The sequence below is a fragment of the Bos javanicus genome, chromosome 7 (assembly GCF_032452875.1).
Source record: "Bos javanicus breed banteng chromosome 7, ARS-OSU_banteng_1.0, whole genome shotgun sequence".
In the NCBI taxonomy this organism is placed as follows: domain Eukaryota; kingdom Metazoa; phylum Chordata; class Mammalia; order Artiodactyla; family Bovidae; genus Bos; species Bos javanicus.
Window position 1 is genome coordinate 1,087,835 of NC_083874.1, and position 27,482 is coordinate 1,115,316.

The following is a 27,482-nucleotide window of genomic DNA, read 5'->3' on the forward strand; positions in this document are numbered from 1 at the left end:
AGTTTTGGAAAGTTGTACTTTTCCAAGAATTTGTCCATTTCTTCCACGTTGTCCATTTTATTGGCATATAATTGTTGATAGTAGTCTCTTATGATCCTTTGTATTTCTGTGTTGTCTGTTGTGATCTCTCCCTTTTCATTTCTAATTTTATTGATTTGATTTTTCTCCCTTTGTTTCTTGATGAGTCTGGCTAATGGTTTGTCAATTTCATTTATCCTTTCAAAGAACCAGCTTTTGTCTTTGTTGATTTTTGCTATGGTCTCTTTTGTTTCTTTTGCATTTATTTCTGCCCTAATTTTTAAGATTTCTTTCCTTCTACTAACCCTGGGGTTCTTCATTTCTTCCTTTTCTAGTTGCTTTAGGTGTAGGGTTAGGTTATTTATTTGACTTTTTTCTTGTTTCTTGAAGTAAGCCTGTATTGCTATGAACTTTCCCCTTAGGACTGCTTTTAAAGTGTCCCATAGGTTTGGGGTTGTTGTGTTTTCATTTTCATTAGTTTCTATGCAAATTTTGATTTCTTTTTTGATTTCTTCTGTGATTTGTTGGTTATTCAGCAGCGTGTTGTTCAGCCTCCATATGTTGGAATTTTTAATAGTTTTTCTCCTGTAACTGAGATCTAATCTTACTGCATTGTGGTCAGAAAAGATGCTTGGAATGTTTTCTATTTTTTTGAATTTACCAAGGCTAGATTTATGGCCCAGGATGTGATCTATCCTGGAGAAGGTTCCATGTGCGCTTGAGAAAAAGGTGAAATTCATTGTTTTGGGATGAAATGTCCTATAGATATCAATTAGGTCTAACTGGTCTATTGTATCCTTTAAAGTTTGTGTTTCCTTGTTAATTTTCTGTTTAGTTGATCTGTCCATAGGTGTGAGTGGGGTATTAAAGTCTCCCACTATTATTGTGTTATTGTTAATTTCTCCTTTCATACTTGTTAGCATTTGTCTCACATATTGTGGCGCTCCCGTGTTGGGTGCATATATATTTATAATTGTTATATCTTCTTCTTGAATTGATCCTTTGATCATTATGTAGTGACCATCTTTGTCTCTTTCATAGACTTTGTTTTAAAGTCTATTTTATCTGATATAAGTATTGCTACTCCTGCTTTCTTTTGGTCCCTATTTGCATGGAAAATCTTTTCCCAGCCCTTCACTTTCAGTCTGTATGTGTCCCCTGTTTTGAGGTGGGTCTCTTGTAGACAACATATGTAGGGGTATTGTTTTTGTATCCATTCAGCCAGTCTTTGTCTTTTGGTTGGGGCATTCAACCCATTTATGTTTAAGGTAATTACTGATAAGTATGATCCCGTTGCCATTTACTTTATTGTTTTGGGTTCAATTTTATACACCCTTTTTGTGTTTCCTGTCTAGAGACGATCCTTTAGTATTTGTTGGAGAGCTGGTTTGGTGGTGCTGAATTCTCTCAGCTTTTGCTTGTCTGTAAAGCTTTTGATTTCTCCTTCATATTTGAATGAGATCTTTGCTGGGTACAATAATCTGGGCTGTAGGTTATTTTCTTTCATCATTTTAAGTATGTCTTGCCATTCCCTCCTGGCTTGGAGAGTTTCTATTGAAAGATCAGCTGTTATCCTTATGGGTATTCCCTTGTGTGTTATTTGTTGTTTTCCCCTTGCTGCTTTTAATATTTGTTCTTTGTGTTTGATCTTTGTTAATTTGATTAATATGTGTCTTGGGGTGTTTCACCTTGGGTTTATCCCGTTTGGGACTCTCTTGGTTTCTTGGACTTGGGTGATTATTTCCTTCCCCATTTTAGGGAAGTTTTCAACTATAATCTCTTCAAGTATTTTCTCATGGTCTTTCTTTTTGTCTTCTTCTTCTGGGACCCCTATGTTTCAAATGTTGTAACATTTAATATTGTCCTGGAGGTCTCTGAGATTGTCCTCATTTCTTTTAATTCGTTTTTCTTTTATCCTCCCTGATTCATTTATTTCTACCATTCTACCTTCTAATTCACTAATCCTATCTTCTGCCTCTGTTATTCTACTATTTTTTGCCTCCAGAGTATTTTTAATTTCATTTATTGCATTATTCATTATATATTGACTCTCTTTTATTTCTTCTAGGTCCTTGTTAAACCTTTCTTGCATCTGCTCAATCCTTGTCTCCAGGCTATTTATCTGTGATTCCATTTTGATTTCAAGATTTTGGATCATGTTCACTATCATTATTCAGAAATCTTTATCAGGTAGATTCCCTGTCTCTTCCTCTTTTGTTTGGTTTGGTGGGCATTTATCCTGTTCCTTTATATGCTCGGTATTCCTCTGTCTCTTCATCTTGTTTAAATTGCTGAGTTTGGGGTGTCCTTTCTGTATTCTGGCAGTTTGTGGAGTTCTCTTTATTGTGGCATTTCCTCGCTCTGTGTGGGTTTGTACAGGTGGCTTGTCAAGGTTTCTTGGTTAGGGAAGCTTGTGTCGGTGTTCTGGTGGGTGGAGCTGGATTTCTTCTCTCTGGAGTGCAATGAAGTGTCCAGTAATGAGTTATGAGATGTCTGTGGCTTTGGGGTGACTTTGGGCTGCCTGTATCTTGGAGCTCAAGGCTGTGGCCCTTTGTTGCTGGAGAATTTGCTTGATATGTCTTTCCCTGGAACTTTTTGGCCCTTGTGTGGTGCTTGGTTCCAGTGTAGGTATGGAGGCATTTGATGAGCTCCTGTCAATTAATGTTCCTTGGAGTCAGGAGTTCCCTGGAGTCAGGGTTTGGATTTAAGCCTCCTGCTTCCAGTTATCTGTCTTATTTTTACAGTAGTTTCAAAGCTTCTCCTTCTATACAGCACTATTGATAAAACATCTACGTTAAAGATAAAAAGTTTCTGTACTGTGAGGGTCACCCAGAGAGGTTCACAGCGTTACATGGAGAAGAGAAGAGGGAGGAGGGAGTTAGAGGTGACCCGAATGAGATGAGGTAGAATCAATAGAGGAGAGAGTGGGCTAGCCAGTAATCTCTTCCTTATGTGAACTCCACAACTGGACCGCTCAGAGTTGTTCACAGAGTTATACAGAGAAGAGAAGAAGGAGGAAGGTGACAGAGGTGGCCAGGAGGATAAAAGGGGGGAATGAAAAGGAGGCAGACAGATCCAGCCAGTAATCAGTTCCCTAAGTGTTCTCCCCCGTCTGGAACACACAGAAATTCACAGAGTTGGGTAGAGTAGAGAGGGGTTAGGGAAGGGACACAGGCGACCTGGTGGAGAAACAGGAGAGTCCAAAGGGAGAGAGAGCAGTCAAGCCAGTAATCTCGCTCCCTAGTGAAAAATGCGTACTGAAGATTGGGTTCTTAAAGGTACAAAATTGGTAACAAATACATAAAAGCAAAAATTAAAAATCTAGAGTAGAGTTTGGAATTTCAAAAATAAGATGTTAAAGAAAAGAAGAAGGAAAAGAAAGAGAGAAAAAACGAACAAACAAAAACAAACAAGGTCGCGAAAATTATAAAGAAAATATAGGTACAAAATTGATAACTAATACCAAAAAGAAAAAGTTAAAAATCTAGAGTAGAGTTTGGAATTTCAAAAATACAATGTTAAAAAAAAGAAGAAGAAAAAGAAAGAGAGAGAGAAAAAACAAACAAACAAACAAAGTCGCATAAATTATAAAGAAAATACAGGTACAAAATTGATAACAAATACCAAAAAGCATAAATTAAAAATCTAGAGTAGAGTTTGGAATTTCAGATATACAATGTTATTTAAAAGAAGAAGAGAAAGAAACAGAGAGAAAAAAAAAAAAAAGGGTCACAGAAATTATAAAAAAAAACTATAGGTACAAAATTGATAACAAATACCAAAAAGCTAAAATTAAAAATCCAGAGTAGAGTTTGGAATTTCAAAAATACAATGTTAAAGAAAAGAAGAAAAAAAAATAAGGTCAGAAAAATTATGAAAATATATATATATGAAGTTTGCTTTAAAAAATAGGGTCTTCTTTTTTTTTTTTTTCAAAGTAATCGGTTATAAAAGCGAAAATTAAAGGAATAATAGAGGACTTAAAATTTTTTTTAAAAATTTAAAAAGAAAGAATGATCATAAAAATAGTAAAAATATATCTAGGACTTTCTCTGGTTTTGTTGTGAGTATTGTGGGTTCAGTTCATTTTTGGCTAGTTCCTTGGTCTGACTTATATTTCTCAAGATCTATAGGCCCCTTCCTATGTAGCTGGTACCAACCACAGGGTTTTAATCTATTGCCTGTAGCTTCCAAGGTGGTTCCCTCTGTTATAGCTTCTTCTGTTTGCTGGTCTCTTCAGTGTCTGGTTTCCGCCCTGACACAAAGGGGACGGTGGAGGACACTTTTTTTTTTTTTTTTTTTTTTTTAGGCTCACTTTTTCAGTCACGCTGTGGGGAGGTAGGGAGGGATGCTGCAAACAAATAACACTGGCGTGTGCTCACAGTGCCTCAGCCACACTGGGTCTGCCCTCACTCACGGCGCGTGTAGCCTCCCTGCCCACACTGCTCAGGCTCTAGATTGCTCCGCCAGGAACCATCCGTGGCCGGCCCTGGGCTGCCTGCACCTCCCAGGTCCAAGCCACTCAGGTTCAGGCACTCGGGTAGTCCTCAGAGGTGCAGACTCCGTTGGGCCTGCGTTTTGTGCCCTTCCCAGATCCGAGCAGCTCAGGTGATGAGGTGTTTGGCGCGCACGATTGCTGCGATTTATCGCCTCCCCGCCGCTCGGTTATCTAGGTGTGCAACGGGCGCACCTTCTCAGGCAGATGTTGACTGTCCAGACCCCCAAGAAGTTTTAGTTAGCAAATAAGCCTGCTTACAGTTTTATAGATAGTGTCTCTCTGGGGCTGCGAATGTCCCCTTCCGGCTCTGGCTGCCTGTCACCAGAGGGGGATGGTCTGCTGCCGGCTATCTCTGTTCAGTCCTTTGTTCTGTGCACAGGCCTGGCGGTGTCTTAGGTTAGGGCTGGCTTTTTGGTGGTAGATATCCCACAGTCTGGTTTGCTAGCCCAAATTATTTTGCTCAGATAGCGCTCAGGGTATTCAGGCCAGATCTTTACTTTAAGTGATGCAGCCCGCGCCGCGCCTCCCTGCCCAGCCCCCGCTTGCTAGTGGCATGTGCAGGTGTCTGCGCTGCTTCTCCGCTGGGGGAGTTACTGTAGGGCTCACAATGTGCGGGTTTTAATTGTTTATTTATTTTTCCTCCCTGTTATGTTGTCCTCTGTGCTTCCAAGGCTCGGCACAGATTCAGCAGTGAGAAGGTTTCCTGGTGTTTGGAAACTCCTATCTTTTTAAGACTCCCTTCCCGGGATGGAACTCTGTCCCTCCCTCTTTTGTCTTTTTTTTTTTTTTTTTTGTCTTTTATATTTTTTCCTACCTCCTTTCGAAGACTTGGGTTGCTTTTCTGGGTGCCTGATGTCCTCTGCCAGCATTCAGAAGTTGTTTTGTGGAATTTACTCAGCGTTTAAATGTTCATTTGATGAATTTGTGGGGGAGAAAGTGTTCTCCCCATCCTACTCCTCTGCCATCTTAGCTCCTCCCCCCTGCATTTCAGACTTTTGTTGACTACCAGGGATATTCCATTTCTTCTACAGGATTCTTGCCCATTGTAGTAGATACAATGGTCATCTGAATTAAATTCACCCATTCCAGTTCATTTCAGTTCACTGTTTCCTAAAATGTCGATGTTCCATCTTGCCATCTCCTGTTTGAGCACTTCCAATTTACCTTGATTCATAGACCTAACATTCCATGTTCCTATGCAATATTGTTCTTTATAGCATCGGACTTTACTTTCACCACCAGACACATCTACAACTGGGTACCATTTCTGCTTTGGCTCAGCCTCTTCATTCCTTCTGGAGCTATTTCTCTGCTCTTTTCCAATAGCATATTGGGCACCAACCAACCTGGGGAGTTCATCTTTCAGTGTCATATTTTTTTGCCTTTTCATACTGTTCGTGGGGTTCTCAAGGCAAGAATGCTGAAGTAGTTTGCCATTCCCTTCTCCAGTGGACCTCATTTTGTCAGAACTCTACACCATGACCTGTCTAGCCTGGGTGGCCCTACACGGCATGGCTCATAGTTTCACTGAATTAGACAAGGCTATGATCCATGTGACCAATTTGGTTAGTTTTCTGTGGTTATGGTTTTCATTCTGTCTGCCCTCTGATGGATGAGGACAAGAGGCTTATGGAAGCTTTGTGATGGGAGGGACTGGCTGTGGGGAAGATTGGGTCTTGCTTTGGTGGACAGGCCATTCTCAGTAAAACTTTAATCCAATTTTCTGCTGATGGATGAGGTTATGTTCCCTCCCTGTACTTTGGCCTGAGGCCACACTATAGTAGGGTAATGTCAACCTCCTCCAAAAGGACTGTGACAGTTAGTGTCACTGACCCTGTGGCAGGCCACTGTCAACCTACACCCCTACCAGTGACTCCTGAAAACTCATAGGCAAATCTGGCTCAGTCTCTTGTGGGGTCACTGCTCCCTTCTCCTGGGTCCTGGTGCATACAAGGTTTTGTTTGTGAGTCTCTGTTTCCCCAGTCCTGTGGAAGTTGAGTATTCAAATCCCACTGGCCTTCAAAGTCAGATTCCCCGTGGGCTCTCAGTCCCTTTGCCAGAGCCCCAGGTTGGGAAATCAGTGTGGGGCCTTGAACTTTCACAACAGTGCGAGAACTTCTTTGGGATAATTGTTCTCCGGTTTGTGGGTCGCCTGCTCAGCAGCTTTACAGTAGGGCTAATGGCAACCTTGTCCAAGAGGATTTATGCCAGACCATGCGCCTCCCAGGTCTGCTGCAGCCAGAGCCCCTGTCCCCATGGCCGGCCACTGCTGACCTGTGCCTCTGCAGGAGACACTCAAAGGCAGGTCTGGCTCAGTCTCTTGTGAGGGTCACTGCTCCCTTTCCCTGGGTCCTGGTGCACACAAGGTTTTGTTTGCACCCTCTGAGTGTTTCTGGCAGGTATGAGGTTTGATTTTAAATGCAATTGTGCCCCTCCTACCATCTTGTTGCAGCTTCTCCTTTGCCTTTGGACATAGGGTATATTTTTCTTGGTGGGTTCTGGCATTCTTCTATTGATGATTGTTCAACAGCTAGTTGCAATTTTGGTGTTTTCACAGGAGAAGATGAGCATACATCCTCCTATTCTGCCAAATGCTCATTTACCCCTCCCCGGAATCCTAGGGCCCTTACGAACTATGCTAAATCTATGCTGTGTGTGTTGTATCCGTGAAATGACAAAACCTGGATGACAGCACATCTGTTTACATCATGGATTACTGAATATTTTAAGCCCATTGTTGAGACCTACTGCTTAGAAAAAAAGATCCTTTGAAAATATTACTGCTCACTGACAATGCTCTTGGCCACCCAGAAGCTCTGATAGAGATGTACAATAAGAGTAATGTTGTTTTCATGCTTCCTAACACAGAATTCATTCTGCAACCATGGCCCAAGGAGTAATTTCAACTTTCAAGTCTTACACTTTACAAAACACGTTTTGTAAGGCTATGTGTGTGTGCTTAGTCACTCAGTTGTGTCTGACTCTTTGTGACCCCATGGACTATAGCCTGCCAGACTCCTCTGTTCATGAAGTTTTCCAGGCAAGAATACTGGAGTGGGTAGCCATTTTCTTCTCCACGGATCTTCCTGACCCAGGGATCAAACCCTTGTCTCGTGTATCTCCTGTATTGGTGGGTGGATTCTTTACCACTACACCACCTGGAAGCCCCTTTTGTAAGGCTATCACCACCATCAATACTGTTTCCTCTGATAGATCTGGAGAGAGTAAATTGAAAACCTTCTAGAAAGGGATTCACCATTCTAGATATCATTAAGAACTTTTGTGATTCATGTAAAGAGGTCAAAATATTAACATTGACAGGAGTTTGGAAAAAGTTTTTTCCAATCCTCATGGATAACTTTGAGGAATTCAGGACTTCAGTGGAGGAAGTAACTGCAGATGTGGTGGACACAGCAACAGAACTAGAATTAGAAGTGAAGTTTGAAGATTTGACTGAATTGCTACAATCTCATGATAAAATTTTAATGAAGGAGGAGTTGCTTCTTATGGATGAGCAAGGAAAGTGATTTCTTGAGATGTAATCTACTTCTGGTGAAGACGCTGTGACAATTGTTGAAATGACAATGAATAATTTATAATATTACATAAATTTATTTGATAAATCAGCAGCAGGGCTTGAGAAGATTGACTCCGATTTTGAAAGAAATTCTACTGTGGGTAAAATGCCATTGAACAGAATTGCATGCTACAGAGAAATTATTCATGAAAGGAAGAGTCAATCAATGTGGCAAACTTAATTGTTGTCTTATTTTAAGAAATTGCTGCAGCCATCTCAACCTAAGGCAATCATCACCCTAATAATTTAGTAGCCATCAACACTGAGATAAGACCTTCAACCAGCAAAAAATTGACTCACTGTAGGCTTAGATGATGGTTAGCATATTTTAATAATGACGTCTTTTTAAAATTAAGGTATGTACATTTTTTGACATAATGCTATTGGACACTTAAGAGACTATAGTGTAAACATAACTTCTATATGTACTAGGGAACCAAAAAATTTCATGTGACTTACTTATTGCAATATTTTCTTTATTTTGGTGGTCTGTAACCAAACCCACAATATCTCCAAGGTATGCTTGTATATTGTAATCCTTAGTTCAACCTTTGAAAAACAATACAGAGAGATACAGTAAAAAGCCAAACAGATAAATTAAAATACAATATTAAAAAATGTTCAAATAATTCCAAAAAGGCAGAAAAAGGGGAAATAGAGTTAAAATGGAGGCAACACATAGAAAAAAATGGTTTCTGTAAACCTAAAACTACTCTGAAAATAAAGCATGTTTTAAAAAAATATAAACGTTAGCCCTTTTCCAAACACATCAATTAATACATTAATTGTAAACAGTCTAAACATACCAATTAACAGACAGAAATTGTCAGAATGGATTTTTTTTAATGATCCAATTTTATGCTCCCTAAGTTCAGTTCAGTTCAGTCACTCAGTTGTGTCCGACTCTTTGTGACCTCATGGACTGCAGCACACCAGGCTTCCCTGTCCATCACCAACTTCTGGAGTTTACTCAAACTCATGACCATTGAGTCGGTGATGCCATCCAACCATCTCATCCTCTGTCGTCCCCTTCTCCTCCCACCTTCAATCTTTCTAGCATTAGGGTCTTTTCAAATGAGTCAGTTCTTCACCTCAGGTGGCCAGAGTATTGGAGTTTCAGCTTCAGCATCAGTCCTTCTGATGAATATTCAGGACTGATTTCCTTTAGAAAGGACTGATTGGATCTCCTAGCTGTCCAAGGGTCTCTCAAGAGTCTTCTCTAACACCACAGTTCAAAAGCATCAATTCTTCGGTGCTCAGCTTTCTTTATAGTCCAACTCTCACATCCATACATGACTACTGGAGAAACCATAGCTTTGACTAGCTTTGACATTACTTTCTTGGCAAAGTAATGTCTCTTCTTTTTAATATGCCGTCTAGGTTGGTCATAACTTTTCTTCCAAGGAGCAAGATTCTTTTAATTTCATGGCTGCAGTCACCATCTGCAGTGATTTGGGAGCCCCTCAAAATAAAGTCTGTCACTGTTTCCATTGTTTCCCCATCTATTTGCCATGAGATGACGGGACGAGATCTTAGTTTTCTTATTGTTCTTTTGTTCTTATTGTTCTTATTGATCTTACTTTTCTGATTGTTGAGTTGTTTGTTTTTAATTTTATTTTATTTTTAAACTTTACAATATTGTATTAGTTTTGCCAAATATCGAAATGAATCCACCACGGGTATACCTGCGTTCCCCATCCTGAACCCTCCTCCCTCCTCCCTCCCCTACCCACCCTCTGGGTCGTCCCAGTGCACCAGCCCCAAGCATCCAGTACCGTGCATTGAACCTGGACTGGCGACTCGTTTCATACATGATATTATACATGTTTCAATGCTATTCTCCCAAATCTCCCCACCCTCTCCCTCTCCCACAGAGTCCGTAAGACTGATCTATACATTGGTGTCTCTTTTGCTGTCTCGTACACAGGGTTATTGTTACCATCTTTCTAAATTCCATATATATGCGTTAGTATACTGTATTGGTGTTTTTCTTTCTGGCTTACTTCACTCTGTATAATAGGTTCCAGTTTCATCCATCTCATTAGAACTGATTCAAATGTATTCTTTTTAATGGCTGAGTAATACTCCATTGTGTATATGTACCACAGCTTTCTTTATCCATTCATCTGCTGATGGGCATCTAGGTTGCTTCCATGTCCTGGCTATTATAAACAGTGCTGCGATGAACATTGGGGTACACGTGTCTCTTTCCCTTCTGGTTTCCTCAGTGTGTATGCCCAGCAGTGGGATTGCTGGATCATAAGGCAGTTCTATTTCCAGTTTTTTAAGGACTCTCCACACTGTTCTCCATAGTGGCTGTACTAGTTTGCATTCCCACCAACAGTGTAAGAGGGTTCCCTTTTCTCCACACCCAGCCAACATTTTCACTCTCCTCTTTCACTTTCATCAAGAGGCTCTTTAGTTCTTCTTCCCTCTCTGCCACAAGGGTGGTGTCATCTGCCTATCTGAGGTTATTGATATTTCTCCCAGAAATCTTGATCCAGCTGTGCTTCATCCAGCCCTGCATTTCTCATGATGTACTCTGCATATAAGTTAAATAAGCAGGGTGACAATACACAGCCTTGATGTACCCCTTTCCCAATTTGGAACCAGTCTGTTATTCATGTCCAGTTCTAACCGTTGCTTCTTGACCTGAATACAGATTTCTGGAGGCAGGTCAGGTGGTCTGGTATTCCCATCTCTTGAAGAATTTTCCACTTTGTTTTGATCCACACAGTCAAAGGCTTTGGCACAGTCAATAAAGCAGAAGTAGATGTTTTTCTGAAACTCTCTCACTTTTTCGATGATCCAACGAATATTGGCAATTTGATCTCTGGTTCCTCTGCCTTTTCTAAAGCCAGCTTTAATATCTGGAAGTTCATGGTTCATGTACTGTTGAAGCCTGGCTTGGAGAACTTTGAAAATTAGTTTGCTAGTGTGTGAGATGAGTGCAACTGTGCAGTAGTTTGAGCATTCTTTGGCACTGCCTTTCTTTGGGATTGGAATGAAAACTGACCTTTTCCAGTCCTGTGGCCATTGTTGAGTTTTCCAAATTTGCTCCCTAAGTAACTTATTTCAAATATAGTTGATCCTTAAACAACACAGATTTGAACTGTGCAGGGCCACTTATATGTGGATGATTTTTCAGTACATACATACTACAGTGCTATACAATCAATGGTGCTTTGAATCCATAAGTGCAGAACTCCATATTCAGAACTACAGATATGCAGTGCTGACTGTAAAGTTAAACATGGATTTCTGACTGCATGGAGGGTCAGCACCACCAAAACCCTGCATTGTTAAAGGGTCAGCTATATAATGACTTAGTTAGATTTAAAGAAGAAGAATGGTAAAGGGTACACCATGAAAATATTAATCAAAAGAAATCTAGAGTAGCAATCTTAATAACAGTAAACTTCAGAAACTTACCAAAGATAAAGAAGGATATTACATGATGATAAGAGGCTCAGTTTACAAAGAGTGCGTAACAGTCCTAAATGTGTATACTTCTAACAGCAGGACATTAAAATATATGAAGCAAAACTGAAAGAACTGAAAGACAGACAAATCCACAAATATATTTTACTTACGGACCTCAAAGCTTCTCTCTCACTAAACATTAGAACTAGTCAACAGAAATGAGCAAGGATGTAGAACTGAACAATGCCATCAAGCAGCTGGGTCTCACTGATGTTTACACAACACTTCACCCAGCAACAGAATACACTTTCTTTTCAGATGCACATGGAATATTCACCAAGATATATTATGTTGGATCATAAAACACATCTTAACAAACACAAAAACATTGCACTACAAATTATGTCTTCTGACCATAAACGAATTATATTGGAAATCAAATATACAACAGTAACAGAAATTAAGATGCTTACTCCTTGGAAGGAAAGTTATGACCAACCTAGATAGCATATTCAAAAGCAGAGACATTACTTTGCCAACAAAGATCCATCTAGTCAAGGCTATGGTTTTCCCAGTGGTCATGTGTGGATGTGAGAGTTGGACTCTAAAGAAAGCTGCTGCTGCTGCTGCTGCTAAGTCGCTTCAGTCATGTCCGACTCTGTGCGACCCCACAGACGGCTGCTCACCAGGCTCCCCCGTCCCTGGGATTCTCCAGGCAAGAATACTGGAGTGGGTTGCCGTTTCCTTCTCCAATGCATGAAAGTGAAAAGTGAAAAGTGAAAGGGAAGTTACTTAGTCGTGTCTGACTGTTAGCGACCCCACGGACTGCAGCCTAGCAGGCTCCTCCGTCCATGGGATTTTCTAGGCAAGAGTACTGGAGTGGGTTGCCATTGCCTTCTCCGAAAGCTGAGTGCCGAAGACTTGATGCTTTTGAACTGTGGTATTGGAGAAGACTCTTGAGAGTCCCTTGGAATGCAAGGAGATCCAACCAGTCCATCCCAAAGGAGATCAGTCCTGAATGTTTATTGGAAGGACTGGTGTTGAAGCTGAAACTCCAGTACTTTGGCCATGTGATGAGAAGAGCTGACTCCTTTGAAAAGACCCTGATGCTGGGAAAGATTGAGGGCAGGAGGAGAAGGAGATGACAGAGGATGAGATGGTTGGATGGCATCATCAACTTGATGGACATGGGTTTGGGTGGACTCCAGGAGTTGGTGATAGACAGGGAGACCTGGAGTAATGCAGTTCATGGGGTCACAAAGAGTTGGACAAGACTGAGCGACTGAACTGAACTGAACTGAACAGAAAATCTCCAAAACACTTACAAATTAAACAACACATTTCTAAGTAATTTGTAGGTAAGATAAGAGGGGAAATCTGAAGAGAAATTAGGAAATATTTTTTGCTGAATGAAAACATCAAAATTTGTGGGATATGCCTAAAAAAAAGAATTGATAACATTAAATTCTCACATTAGAAGGGAAGAAAGCCTTACATCAATAATTAAAACGTTCACCTTAAGAAACTAGACAAAGAAGAAGAAGATAGAACCAAAGCAAACAGAGGGAAGGAAATATTAGAAATGTAGAAATCAATGACATTAAAAATATACTGTGTCCACGGGGAACACTCAACATAGTAAAGCTATCAGTTCTCCCCAAATGAATCTACGGATTTGCTACAGTTCCAATCAAAATCCCAGAAGGATTTTTTGTAGGTATAGACAAAGTCATTCTGAAATGTATATGAAAAGGTAAAGAAACTAGAATAGTTTAAAGCACCAAAATATGAGTGGTAAAAAAACAAGAATCTATTTATGACAATGCATGCCTATAAAGAAGCTCTGCTGATTACCAAATATTATTAATGAAATGCTGTTTGGCTTTGAGTTGCTCAGGGTGACACAGAGTAGATCTAAGTCAGGAAGATAGTTCTGGTTTTGGCTCTAAGAAGAATCTGAGACTCCCACCTCAGTCTGCCAGGCATGGTGGCTTGTGGTCTGTGGTCCCTCCGTCCACTACTGAGGACTGGGAATCCTCCAAGTTGGGAACCAGAACTTGGACCTGTAGTGCAAGTGTTCCCTCTCTGGGCCTCAACTTCTCCACCTCCTGGTCCACCTGTATTCTCATCTGGCACTTTGAGACTCAGAGGTAAATTTCCAGCCTGTACATGGGACCTCTGTGGCCCAGAAAGATGGAGGAATCTAGAGGCGCACAAACAAATTCTGATTTTCAGAAAGAAGGCAGGAGCTGTGGGCAGGAAACCAGGTTGCTGTTGACATTGGGCAGTCCTCTGCCCCTATGCAGACCAGAGCTAGACAAGGTCAGGTACCTTCCCACTCCAGTCCCACCAATTCAGTGAGAAAATGAGGCCCAGAGGAGGGAAGCATTCCATCCCAGGCTATACCATAGATCAGTGGCCAAAATAGGACCAGGATCTAATAGTCATCCATCCACTTACTCATTTCTTCATTTTAGATGTGTTTGGGGGTATAGTCACAGCTATGGTTTTTCTATTAGTCATGTATGGATGTCAGAGTTGGACCATAAAGAAGGTTGAGTGCCAAAGAAGTCATGCTTTCGAACTGTGGTGCTGGAGAACACTCTTGAGAGTCCGTTGGATTGCAAGGAGATCAAACCAATCAATCCTAAAGGAAATCAACCCTGAATATTCATTGGAAGGACTAATGCTGAAGCTGAAGCTCCAATACTTTGGCCACCTGATGCGAAGAGCTGAGTCATTGAAAAGGACCCTGATGCTGGGAAAGATTGAAGGCAGGAGGGGAAGGGGGAGACAGAGGAAGAGATAATTGGATGGCATCACTGACTCAATGGACATGAATTTGAGCAAACTCCTGGAGATAGTGAAGGATAGGGAAGCCTGGCATGCTGCAGTCCATGGGGTCACAAAGAGTCAGACATGACTTCGTGACTGAACAGCAACAACCATGTGCCTAAGCACAGTTCAGGCACTGGGGATGCTGCAGTGGACATGAAAGACTGTTCCAGGGTTCTTGATCTTGTAGGGAAACAGAGAAGAAGTAAGTAAAAGGTATCAAAGACTGTGAGAAAATAACTCTGGTGATGAAATGTCTAAGGCCTCCAAAGGAGGTCTGTATACTGTGATCGGAGATGATCCAGTGTGCATTTCTCCTTTACTTTCACACTCACAACTTTTCTGACACCAGTTGGGCGTCCTACAATTCAGATTTGTTTCCTAAGCACTCTTTCTCAAGAAGCTACTGGAGGATGAGCTCCATCAAAATAAGGAAATAAACCAGAAAAGAAGACATGAGCTACAGAAAGCAGGAGACCCAACACAAGAGGAATGATAAGGGAATCCTTTGAAGGATGGTGAAAACTATTCCAGGATAGTGGAATTTGGACCATGATCCAAGTCAGACCATGACCCAAGACTCCTTCACTCACCTCCTCCTGTAGCCTCTGCCCAGTGAGGGCAGTGCTGCTGTTTCCTTGCATGGCCAGTGTGTGCTTTCCCTCCGATTTTAAGACTAAGAAGTATGTTGCTTGGGGTAGATGCACAAGATGCCATAAAGCAAAGCAAGGGAACAATTAACACAAAAACTAGGATGGTTTTTGCCTAAAGGTTAGGGAGTAACCTGATTTATCAGGGAAAGTGCATAGGGATTTAATGATACTGGTAATTATCTTTATCTTAGCCTGGATAGAAGTCCACAGATGTTCATTCTTATTGTTATAATAATAATAATAGTAATTCTTATTTAAATTGTAGATACATTTGAAGAATCTTTTGTGTTTAAGAGGAAAAAGTATCAACAGAACATCTCTGTGGTGGTCTCCAAACATGGCCCCATATTTACTCTGGTTGGATAACCTGGGTGGGTCCGTTGCTCAGGGATGGGATGAGGGGGCTACCGGAGGAGGTGAGTAGAGGAGTCTTGGGTCATGGTCTGACTTCCTGAGGTGACAAGACCCTTTCTGGGGAACTTTCGAGTGAGGCCATGACCAAGCCTTGGGAGACACAGGGCTCTCCACAGTTGGGTGCCTAGCAAGACTGAGGTGTCAGTCAGGCACTGGACCTGCAGCAGAAGTTTGAGCAGTGAGAGTAGGCTGCTCTGTCTTTTCTATTCACTTTCATTCACCAGTACCCAGTTTACCGGCTACAAGTCCCACCCCTCCCTAACCAGATTCTAGCCAGTGGGGATAAGTGGTTCCTGGAAGTAAGGAAGCATGGTGGTTAGGAGGGTAAAACAAAACCACTTCATTGTAGTTTGGGGGAGCAACTGGCCAGTGTAGTTTGATTCCCTAATAAGGACTGGTGTCTTTCAGCCCAATGATGTCCCTTATAGAAGTATGTCCTCAGGAAACAGTCAAGGTTATAGACCAAGAGTAAGGAACTGACCAGATGGATTAGGGAGCAAGAGAGAGACCAACTTTCCCTTTTTGAAAGGCTCCATTTTTACTTACTGACCTGTGGTAAGTATTGGTGCTGTCAACCTGCACTCCACAGATTGCCTTCAAGCTGAGCCCTGGGATTTCAGAAACCCTAGCTCCCCAAGATACGGAAGCAGCAGGCTCTGTCAGCAAGTTGAGGGCCATATGGAACACAAAAGCAACCCACACCAGTCCTCTCCTCACAGTCAAGTGTGTTGGCTCCCAAGGTAAGGCCAGGTGCATTCCCATGCTGGGTAAGTGCAACCTCTGGGCTCAGGTCTGGAGGAGACTCTAGCACCCTCACAGTATCCCCTCAAATAGTAGGGAACAGGGAGGAGCCCTTCATGAGACCCAAACTGAAAAGAGATGAGTATCCCAGCTCCAGGATTTGTTTAGGGAGGAGGGAAGGAGGACCACAGAGTTTGTTGGGCCTTGGACAAGATGCTGCCACAGCTCAGAGCAGCCAAGCATGAGATGGCATAGTCCAGGCCCCTACCTCAGTTGGACCCTTACCTCCTCTGAGGTTCCAGTGAGGGTGTGGGAAGGGCTTGGCCATATGCTGCAACCTCTTCTTGAGCTGAGTCTTTTAGGGGCTGCTCAGGGGGTTTCCTGCCAGCTGGAGGCTGGGCCATGCTGAGATCCCCAGTAATCAGGTTGCCATCCTCAAGCTCTCAGCCTCTGAGCACAGCTCCCCTGCTAAATCTCTGAGCTGTGTCTGTCTTCCACTAAGCATCTGCCAATCTCCTTCCCAGGGCCAAGGGTAGGAGCTGGGTCTGGAGTCTGGAGTCTGAGTAATAGTTACTAGCTGGTAACCTTGTCCACTCTACTTTACCTTGTAGGGCCCAGATTTGCTCATCTATAGAAGTGGACGATCATTCCCATATGGTCATTTTAAGGATTAAGTGACATGTGAGAACAAAAGACACATAAAGCCTGATGTAGAATCTGTTTCTTCTTGAAATGAAACCCCTGAGGGTCAGAACCTGTCTGGATCAGACGGGGCAAGTACTTGATCCAGGACCCTTGAAACAGCCCCAAGTTTAGCTCCCCTTCCCCTAGGGCACAGACTTTCCCTATTCCTTCCCAATCAGTCCCAATCCCAAAGATGCCCACTTGACTCTCTCAGTCATACCGTGGGCCAGCAGAGGGTCCAGATGCCCTACCTGGGGAGCAGGTCCTGCCTGGACCCTGTGAGAAAAGCTTGGAATTTAGGTCTCTTCTTAGAGCTTCAGATAGCCATGCACAGAGGGAAGTAAAACTGAAATATGGGCCTGAAGAGGCCATCTAGGTGGGTTTCTCTTTCTTTCTTTTAAAATTGTTTTTAATTGGAGAATTGCTTTACAATGTTGTGTTGCTTTCTGCTGTACATCAGTGTGAATCAGCTATAAGTATACATATACTCCCTCCCTCTTGAGCCTCCCTTCCACACACCCCCATGGGCGGCAAGAGCTCATAGCAGGGGAAGAGGAGGCCTGGGGCTTTCAGGATGCACACAGATTCAGGGACTGTGTGGCCTCAAACCCTCCCAGAAAGCTGCAAGGGGATTAGGAGCATCATCCTACAAGGGGCCTCATCTCTGTCCCAGAGCACACGTGGCCTTGATGGAGTGATGGAACAATATAAGATGCTTATTCCCACTAGTATTGTTTTTGTTGGAGTTTTTTCCATGGTTGGTTTCTGGAAAATCCAAGACTTTAGAATTAATGAGGTATAAAAATCCATATACAAAACCTACTAGCAATAGTCAATTAAAGATATAATGGGGGGACATCAGGGAAGATAGTGGCATAGAAAGTACCAGGATTCCATCTCCAGCTATATGACAGTAAAGCTAACATAATCTGTCTAATGTAATTATTTTCACACTCTGGAATCTATTTAAAGGCTTACAACTCCAAGAGGAAGACTTAAACAGTGAGTCTTAATTAACTTTGTTCAGTTTCAGGTCTGAATATGCTAACAGTATCCTCCACCCTTCAGCCTCATGGCAGGCAGCCCTGCCCATGGCAAGCAGTTTGTCCATGGTTTATGGGAGCCAGGGTGGGCAATAAAGCCCTTTTTCTCCAAACATTGGGGGCCTGAACTTTTATGCTTATTGCTTCTGATCGTGGAGGCACAGATGCAGAAGCAAGCCAACTTCAACAATCCCAACCAGCTGAATAGGCTTCAGGGAATATAAAGAGCCAGAGTCTGGTTACCCCTCCCTTCTTTTTTCTCATATTCCCCTTTTGGGAGCCAGATATTCAAGGACTAGGATTTTTTATTTGTTGCTTAATAAAAGCAGCCACATGTAGGGGAGAATTTTTAAAGTTACTGTACATGCCTGTAGAAAAGTGCAGGTTCAAAAAGATCCAAAATTTTAGATCTTAATCTTACACATTAGGCTGATCCCAGCACAAAGGCATTGTGAAGAAATTTTTAAAATAAACAAAATAAAAAACCCTGGGGGAATCTGATTTCCAGATTTCAGTTACTACATTGTAAGACTCAAACATCCCATTTTCAACAACAAATAAAAAATCTTAAGGCATACAAAGAAATGGACCATTGGTAGGAGAAAAAAATTAACACAAACCATCCCTGAGAAAGACCAGATGATAGACTTATTAGACAAAGATGAGGTGACCAGTTAAGAAAACTATTCAGAAACAAAATAGAAATATCAATAAAGGGATGGAAAACATAAAAAAGAACCAAAAGAAATTTTGGAGCAGAAAAGTATAGTACCTGATATAAAAAATTCACTAAATACACTCCAAAGCAGATTTGAGCAGATAGAAAAATCAGTGTACTTGAAGATAGGATGATTGAGATTACTGAGTCTTAATAACTAAAGGAAATAAAGGAAAAATACTGAAGAAAAGTGAACAGAGCTGAAGGAGCCTGGGGAACACAAATAAGCAAACATACACATTGTGAGGCTCCCAGAGAGATAAAGAGAGATAAAGCAGCATAGAGATTATTTGAAGAAATGATGGTTGAAAACTCCCCAAATTTGATGAAAAACATGAATACAAATGTTCAAGAAGTTCAATAAACTCCAAGTAAAATACACTCAAAGAGACACATGATGAGACACATTGTAACCAAATAGTGGATGAAAAGACAAACAGAATATTGAAAACAATGAGAGAAGCAAATTGCCACATACAAGAGACCCTCAATAAGATTATTTTCATATTTCTCATCAGAAACCTTGAAGGCCAGAAAGCAGTGGGTTTATATAGTCCAAGTTCTGACAGTAAAAACATTGCCAACCAAGAATTCAATATATAGCACAAGTATCCATCAAAAACTAGAAAAAGAAGAGCAGTCTAAACCCAAATCTACCAGAATGAAAGAGTTTATGAAGATCAGAGACTAAGTAAATAAAATATGGAATATAAAACAATTATAGAAAATCAATGAAACCTAAGGTTGTCTGTTCAAAAAGATTAACAGAAATGGCAAGCATTTAAATAGATTGACAATAAAAAAGGAAATTCAGTTCAGTTCAGTTCAGTCACTCAGTCGTGTCCGACTCTTTGCGACCCCATGAATCGCAGCACGCCAGGCCTCCCTGTCTATACCAACTTCCAGAGTTCACTCAGACTCACGTCCATTGAGTCAGTAATGCCATCCAGCCATCTCATCCTCTGTCATCCCCTTCTCCTCCTGCCCCCAACCCCTCCCAGCATCAGAATCTTCTCCAATGAGTCAACTCTTCGCATGAGGTGGCCAAAGTACTGGAGTTTCAGCTTCAGCATCATTCCTTCCAAAGAAATCCCAGGGCTGTTCTCCTTCAGATTGGACTGGTTGGATCTCCTTGCAGTCCTCAATTACTAAAGTTAGAAGTGAAAGTGGGGACATTACTTCCAACTCTACAGAAATAAAAAAGGCATATTAGAAAGTATTGCAAACAATTGTATGAGAAAAAATTGGATAACCTCAATGAAATGTACAAATTCCTAGAAACACAAAACCTACCAAGATTGAATCACAAAGAAAATCTAAATGAACCTATAATTAGTAAGGAGATTGAATCAGTAATCAAAATCCTCCTGACAAAGCCCTGGAACTGATGGCTTCACTGATGATTTCTACCAAACATTTAAAGAAGAACTAACACCAATACTTCTCAAACTTTTCTTAAAAAGAGGAGAGAACACTTTCTCATTCTATGACAGCAGCATTTTTCTGATGTGAAAGCAAGACAAAAATACTGCAGAAAAAGAAAACTCTAGACCAATACTTCTCACAAACATTGATGCAAAAATCCTCTACAACATACTAGCAAATTGAATTTAGCAGCATATTAGAAGGACCCAATGGGATTTATTCTTAGAATTAAAAGGTGACTCAACATATTAAAATCAATTCATATATTGCATTAAGAGAAAGAAGGAAAAAAATCATTTTGATTGATGCAGAAAAATAATTTGACAAAATCCAGTATCCTTTAATGATAAAAACACTCAACAAACTAGGAATAGAAGGAAAGTACCTCTACAATAATAAAAGCCACTCATGAAAAACCCACAGTTAACATTATACTCAGTGATCAGGAACAAGACAAGGATACCAATTTTTGCCAATTCTTTTCAACATGTTGTTGTTGATGTTCAGTGGCAAAATCATGTCCAACTCTTTGGGACCCCATGGACTGAAGAACACCAGGCTTCTCCTTCACTATTTCCAGGAGTTTGTTCAACCTCATGGTCATTGAGTTGAAGTCATCCAACCATTTCATCCCCTGTTTTTCCCTTCTCCTCCTGTCCTCAATCTTTCCCAGGATCAGGGTTTTTTCCAGTAAGTCAGTTCTTTGCATCAGGTAGCCAAAGTATTGGAGCTTCAGCTTCAGCATCAGTCCTTCCAATGAACATTCAGGGTTGATTTCCTTTAGGATTGACTGGTTTGATCTCCTTGCAGTCCAAGGGACTCTCAAGAGTCTTCTCCAGCACCACAGACTTCTTTGGTGCTCAACCTTCTTTATGGTCCAACTCTCACATCCATACATGACTACTGGAAAAACCATAGCTTTAATTGTATTCAACATAGCTTTAACTCTATTCAACATAGTAAAAGAGTTTCTAGCCATCAACATAGCTTTAACTCTATTCAACATAGTGCAAGAATTTCTAGCCAGAGCAAGTAAAAGAAATAAAATGCAACTAAATTAGAAAGAAATAAAATTAGCTGTTTGCAAATGAATGACCTTATATGTAGAAAACCCTAAAGATTGCACACCAAAACAAACAAACAAACAAACAAAAAAACCTGTTAGAACTAATTAACAAATTCAGCAAAGTAACAGGATACAAAATCAACCCCAGAGAATTAGCTGTGTATCTATACACTAACAATGAACAATCCAAAAAGGAAATTAAGAGAAAAGCCCCATGTACAATAGCATCAAAAAGAATAAGCTCAGAAACTTATATTTAGAAATCAAATCTGTTTAGCCCAGGAGGCAAAACACTTATGCCCTGCAACCACAAAACTTTACTAAAAGAAATGACACCAACAAATGGAGACAACCTGTGCCATGGATTAGAAGACTTAATGTTGTTAAGATGTTAACACTATCCAAAGCAATCTGCACATTTAATGCCACCTGTATCAAAATTACAGTTGTGTTTTTTGCAGAAATAGAAAACTATCTAAAATTTATTTGGCATCTTAAAGAACCCTGAATAGCCAAAACAATCTTGAAATAGAAAAACAAAGTTGTAGGAGTTGTACCTCCTGATTTCAGAATTTACTACAGAGTAATCAAAACAGTATGGTATTGTTGTAAAGACAAACACATAAACCAGTGGAATAGAATAGATAGCCCAGAAATAAATGACAGTGTGTAGTCAAACTGTTTTTGACAAGAATGCCAAGACCATTCAGTGGGCAAAGAACAATCCTTTCCAAAATGATGCTGTGAAAACTGGATCTTCACATGTCAGATAATAAAGTTGGACCCTTTTCTAACATCATGTACAAAAATTAATGCAAAATGAATAAAAGACCTAAACATAAGAGCTGAAACTATAGATCTCTTAGAAGAAAACACTCAGGAAAAACTTCATGACCTTGCATTTGGCAATGATTTCTTATATATGACATCAAGGGCACAGGCAACAAAAGAGAAAAATAGATGAATTTCACTTCACCCAAATGAAAAACTGTGGTGCATCAAAGAACACTGTCATCGGAGTAAAAACGCAACCCTCATAAAAGAGGAAAATATTTGTAAAACACAAAACTAATGAGGTATTAATATCTGGAATATATATAGAACTCTTCAAACTCAACAACAACAAAAAAAAGCTTAATACAAAAATTAGCCAAGAACTTGGACATTTCTCCAAGGAAGATGTATATGAATGGCCAATAAGCACATGAAAAGGTATTCAACATCACTGATCATTCAGTTCAGTTCAGTTCAGTTCATTTCAGTCGCTCACTCGTGTCCAACTCTTTGTGGCCCCATGAATTGCAGCACGCCAGGCCTCCCTGTCCATCACCAACTCCCGGAGTTCACCAGACTCACATCCATCAAGTCAGTGATGCCATCCAGCCATCTCATCTTCTGTCATCCCCTTCTCCTCCTGCCCCCAATCCCTCCCAGCATCAGAGTCTTTTCCAATGAGTCAACTCTTCGCATGAGGTGGCCAAAGTACTGGAGTTTCAGCTTTAGCATCATTCCTTCCAAAGAAATCCCAGGGCTGATCTCCTTCAGAATGGACTGGTTGGATCTCCTTGCAGTCCAAGGGACTCTCAAGAGTCTTCTCCAACACCACAGTTCAAAAGCTTCAATTCTTCAGTGCTCAGCTTTCTTCACAGTCCAACTCTCACATCCATACATGACCACTGGAAAAAGCATAGCCTTGACTAGACGGACCTTTGTTGGCAAAGTAATGTCTCTGCTTTTCAATCACTGATCATTAGGGAAATAAAAATCAAAACCATGATAAGATGGCATTTCATACCCTAATGGTGGCTACCATCAAAAATAAAGAAAATTGGTATTAGCATGGATGTGGAGAAATTGGAACCCTTTCATTTTACATTGCTGGTTGGAATGTAAAATGGACAGCTGCCATGTAAAACAGAATGACAAAGGGGGAAGCCACCCAAATATCACTGATGGATGAGAGTCAGGGTGACAGTGAGGGTGAGGGTGAGGGTGAGATTGATGGTGAGAGTGAGGGTAATAAAGAAAATATAGTACAAACATACAGTGGAATACATTATAAATATCCAGCCATAAAAAGAAAGGAAATTCTGACGTGCTACAACATGAATGAACCTTGAAGACCTCACGCTAAGTGAAGTCAGTCAGTCCCAATAGGACAAATACTGCTGGGCAGGCAGCATTGGTGGTATAGTGGGGAGCATAGCTGCCTTCCAGAAAGACAAATACTATATGATTCCATTTATACAGGTAGGTAGAATAGTCAAATTCTTAGAGAAGAAAGTAGAACGGAGCTGACCAAGACCTGGAGGGAGTGGAGAATGGAGACTTACTGCTTAATGGACATACAGGTTTATTTGGAGAAGATGCAAATTTTCTAGAAATGGATAGTGGTGATGATTGAGCAATGGTTAATGCCACTGAAGTGTACACTTCAGAATAGTTAATTGGAAAAAAAAAAAGAAAGGACCCGCCTGCCAATGCAGGAGAGAGAAGAGACATGGGGGTGATCTATGGGTCGGAAAGACCCCCTGGAGTGGGGCATGGCAACCCACCCCAGTATTCTTGCCTGGAGAATCCCACGGACAGAGGAGTCTGGTGGGCTGCAGTTGGGGTTGCAGAGTCAGACGTGACTGAAGCGACTTAACACCCACGCACACCAGCGACACCACTGGACCCGGACTTTTCTTCTGGAATGTTTTTTGATTACTACATTGTAGAGAAAAAGGAAGTAGATTAGTGGTAGTTTGATGACCACCAGCTTGTGGCTGATTGCCTAGTAACTGCTAAGGGGACGAGGGTTTCTTTTCCGAGAGTGACAAAAGTAATTCTAAAATTAGCTTGTGGTGAGGGTTGGACAACTGTGTGAATATACTAAAAACACTGAATTGTTCACTGAGTGGACTCTATGGTATGTGAATTATATTTTAGGAAAATTGTTTTAAAAAGCAAAAAAATGAATAGTTAAAATGGTAAATTTTACATTAAGCAAATAAATAACTATATGCTTAACAATTTTTGAAAAAAACCTAATAGAAGAGAAGGAAGAAAGATTGGAATTCAAATGTGTAAATGTCTACTACACTGGAAAGCAAAGGCAGAAGTGACTCTGATTTGAAGTTGTGACCTACCGCAAGGATAATCGCCAGCAGCTATTGATAGCTGGTTTCAGGAGCACCAGCCACAAAGCTGGACGAGCAGGGTAGAGGGCCGTTAGGCCACAGCCAGCTCAGACAACCTGGAGAAGCACAGGAGTACTGTCGACAAGGCTTTCTGGCGCAGATCTCCATTGGCATTTGGAATTGCTTCTCACATTGTGTCCTAGGCCCTTGCAGGTGGTGAGTGCCCGTGGGGAGGGCTGACCCTGGTGACTCTCTTCTCCGAGCCCGGTACTGTGCTGAGCGCTTTGTGTTCTTACTCTTACCGGCTCCTCTCCATAAACGGAAGAGGAGAGATTCTCTTCCTGTTCTCAGTGCACAAAGGCGCTCTTCAGGATCACTTTCTAGGAGTGTCCTCTCCCTCTGTCCCCTTGGTCAGGCCAGACCCAGTGCCCACTCAGGAAAGGATGCTTGAGGAAGCATCTCTTCTCCTGTCCCCTGGACACGCTGCACTGGCCAGCTGCACAGATTTCTTCCATGGGTTCTTCAGAGTTCCATTTATGGCAGCGTTTTTATGCCAACGGCCAGTGCTGGGGGTGGGAGCAGCAGAATGGGTCTTGTAGACTGGCCACCCAGGAGCCAGAGATGTCATTTCTAACTGGGATTTGGAACAGGTTCCAGGGAGAAGATCCCAGGTGTGTGGCAGGAGAAAGCAAACCTTGCTGGCCTCAAAAGGCTTCTGTTAATATCTAGTGGAACTGGGCTCCAGTTTGGGGCTTTGCGTGAGGGGCAAAGGCGGCACCCACCCGAGCTGACCAGCATACCCCACTGAGCACTGGCAGCCCCTGTATGTCCACACATGCAGCCACTTGCCCACTGAGGGACAGGAGACAATTTTACGAAATGTTTAGTTTCATCAGCTGAAAACTGGACACTTAACAACTTTGCTGGAAAGGTGAAATGAAGCTAGGGCTGCCTAGGCTGCTGTCTCCACTGGTTCCCACACCCCCAGTCCCTGTTCCCCCATACCATGTGCCCTTAGGACATCCCTCTGTGGGGCTTCTTCTGGTACCCAACCTCAGCTTGGACTCTCCAAGTCCTTCTGTATCTACTTTCAGGGCCAGGTCACCCAGAGGACAGAATTCAGAAACAGGTTGGGGCCAGGGTCTGCCAGGGGGGTATGTGGGGTAAGGTGAGCAGGGTGATGGGGAGATGAATCCCTGGAAGGCCCCTGGAGTGAGCCTGCAGGACTCCACAGTTAAGACTGTGGGGGAAACTTGAATGTCACATGGGGGATGGTTAATCAGTCACAGGCTTGGCCAGGACTTGTTGCCACACCTGCCCCAAAGGCTTCATTCAGGAAGACTGGTCAACAGGGATATATGTAGAGCCTGAGAGAGGAAGCGCTGTCCACTGCACTCTCATGGGTGGGCCCCTGCTGCAGGCCGGGCCCTTGACCTACTGGATCAGAAGACATGCCTGTTCTGGCCCCACCTGAAGGAGGTCTGGCTGGAGACTTCTTTGCACCGGGTGCTGGCTGCACCCCAAGCACTCTGCAGTGCTGACAAGGAGAGGCTTCTGATTCCACCAGAAGGCAGGCCCAGCCTTGACGGGGTCACTGCAGGGAAGCTTTCAGCCGTGGCCAGAGGGAATGGAGGATTGAAAATGATGGGAAAGCCTTCCTGCAGGGGAAGACAGCTGGACAAGTCAGTGGGTTCTCATCGCAAAGACCTGGAAGGCCAAGCTGTGGAGGCTGCACCTGAGAGAAGCTCAAACAACTCATGTTATGGAGCAGTCCACAGAGCAGCTTCAGGCACCGCAGGATCCAGGCCTCAGCCACGGGACTCAGGAACGTGCTTTCCTGGCTCCTTGAGGGACAAAATGGTCCCAACAGTGCCATTGCATCAGCTCAGGGACCTAGGGGAAAGAGCTTTCAAGTGCCACACAAGTTCTAGGATTGCATCTGAACCCTCTAGTTAGGATCATGTTCACGTCTGATTCATTCTTGTGGCCAACAGCATGGCAAATATGCTGATTGTCTAAGCCTGGTCAAAACGAACCTTCCCTGTAAGACTCGACACTGGAAGCAGTCAGTCCCTAAATGGCCAGGACTGATAATCAAACAGAGATGGCTCCTGGGGGATGCAGTGGCTTGGGGAGCTGCCATCCCTGGCAGACCTCCCAGGAAGTGATCACTGGGCTCAAGTGGCACAGATGTGCCTATGGGAGGCAGGGCCTGCCCAGCCAGGGATCCTGGGGGACCAGCAGATCCAACTGCCACCTTGCCATTGCAGGTGGGCATGCCCCAGACACTCAACGCATCCGACATGGTCACCCCGGGCAGCCTCGGCCCACCCCACACCGAGCCCACGGACGGCGAGCAGGCTGGGCAGCTCCTCCTGGGTGGAGCTCCGTCCTCAGCCTCCCTGGACACCCTGATCCAGCACCTGGTGCCCACCGCTGACTACTACCCCGAGGTGGGTGATCCACCCAGTGGGGAGGAGGGGTAGCAAAATGGGCTCTGTCCCACCATGTCCGGGGTAGACAGCAGAGCTGGGGCTGGCTGGGCCTGGGGGCACAGGGGCTGGGAGGCACAACCTCCCGGGCCTTGTGATCACGTGCTGCCTTTCTCCTGTATCCCCTCAGAAAGCCTACATCTTCACCTTCCTGCTGAGCTCGCGCCTCTTCATCGAGCCCCAGGAGCTCCTGGCCCGGGTCTGCCACATGTGCATTGAGCAACAGCAGCTGGACAAGCCAGTGCTGGACAAGGTGAGAGGCAGGGCAGGGTAGCGGGCCTCCGAGTGTGCTGCTCTCCCCTGACATGCCCTGTGAATCAATATCTTGGATAGGCAGAGATTGCCCCTATTCACCTGCCAGGGGGTTCTGACTTGTCTGAAGCCCAGAGCCAGAAGAGCAGAGTCAGAATCTTTAACCCCATTGCTGTTTTCCAGGGTCTTAGGGGAGCCCCTGGGCTCACACAGCCCAGACCTGGGCCCCCAGAGGATTACGAGGAGACCCCCAGCTGTGGCCGGGGGTAGTCCTGCAGTGCCTGCTGCGCTGCCTGCCCCCCGCATCTTCTGTTCGATCCTTTCTTCTTCTGCTGGTCCGCTGATGGCTCAGCCTTCCCTCGGCGCCCCACATCCTTTCCTCTGTCCCTCGCTGTATCCCATGGGCTGCGACTGTCTGTTTATACATGAGTCAGTAGGGTTCCACTGTCCAGTGACAGAAACCTGATTTCAACTGACCTAAGGCCAAGGGGCTTCACTGGCTCACATAACTGCAGTCTCGA

At 42.8% G+C, this 27,482-nt stretch overlaps 1 protein-coding gene across 4 annotated transcripts in view; it reads left to right on the forward strand.

Moving 5' to 3' along the window:
- The window catches only part of RASGEF1C (RasGEF domain family member 1C), a 141,015-nt gene that overhangs the window by 73,578 nt on the left and 39,955 nt on the right, over nt 1-27,482 (forward strand). Inside the window, exons 1-3 of one of the 4 annotated variants that reach the window (XR_009737288.1) lie at nt 15,735-16,158; nt 26,488-26,670; nt 26,840-26,962. Coding sequence is in view for 3 of the 4 variants with exons in the window: in XM_061421272.1 (XP_061277256.1) it covers nt 26,494-26,670; nt 26,840-26,962 (300 nt within the window). In the remaining variant the exon portion in view is untranslated. Of the gene's footprint in view, nt 1-15,734; nt 16,159-26,487; nt 26,671-26,839; nt 26,963-27,482 lie in introns of those variants that run through there. The other 3 variants (XM_061421273.1, XM_061421271.1, XM_061421272.1) reach the window with 3 other exon arrangements.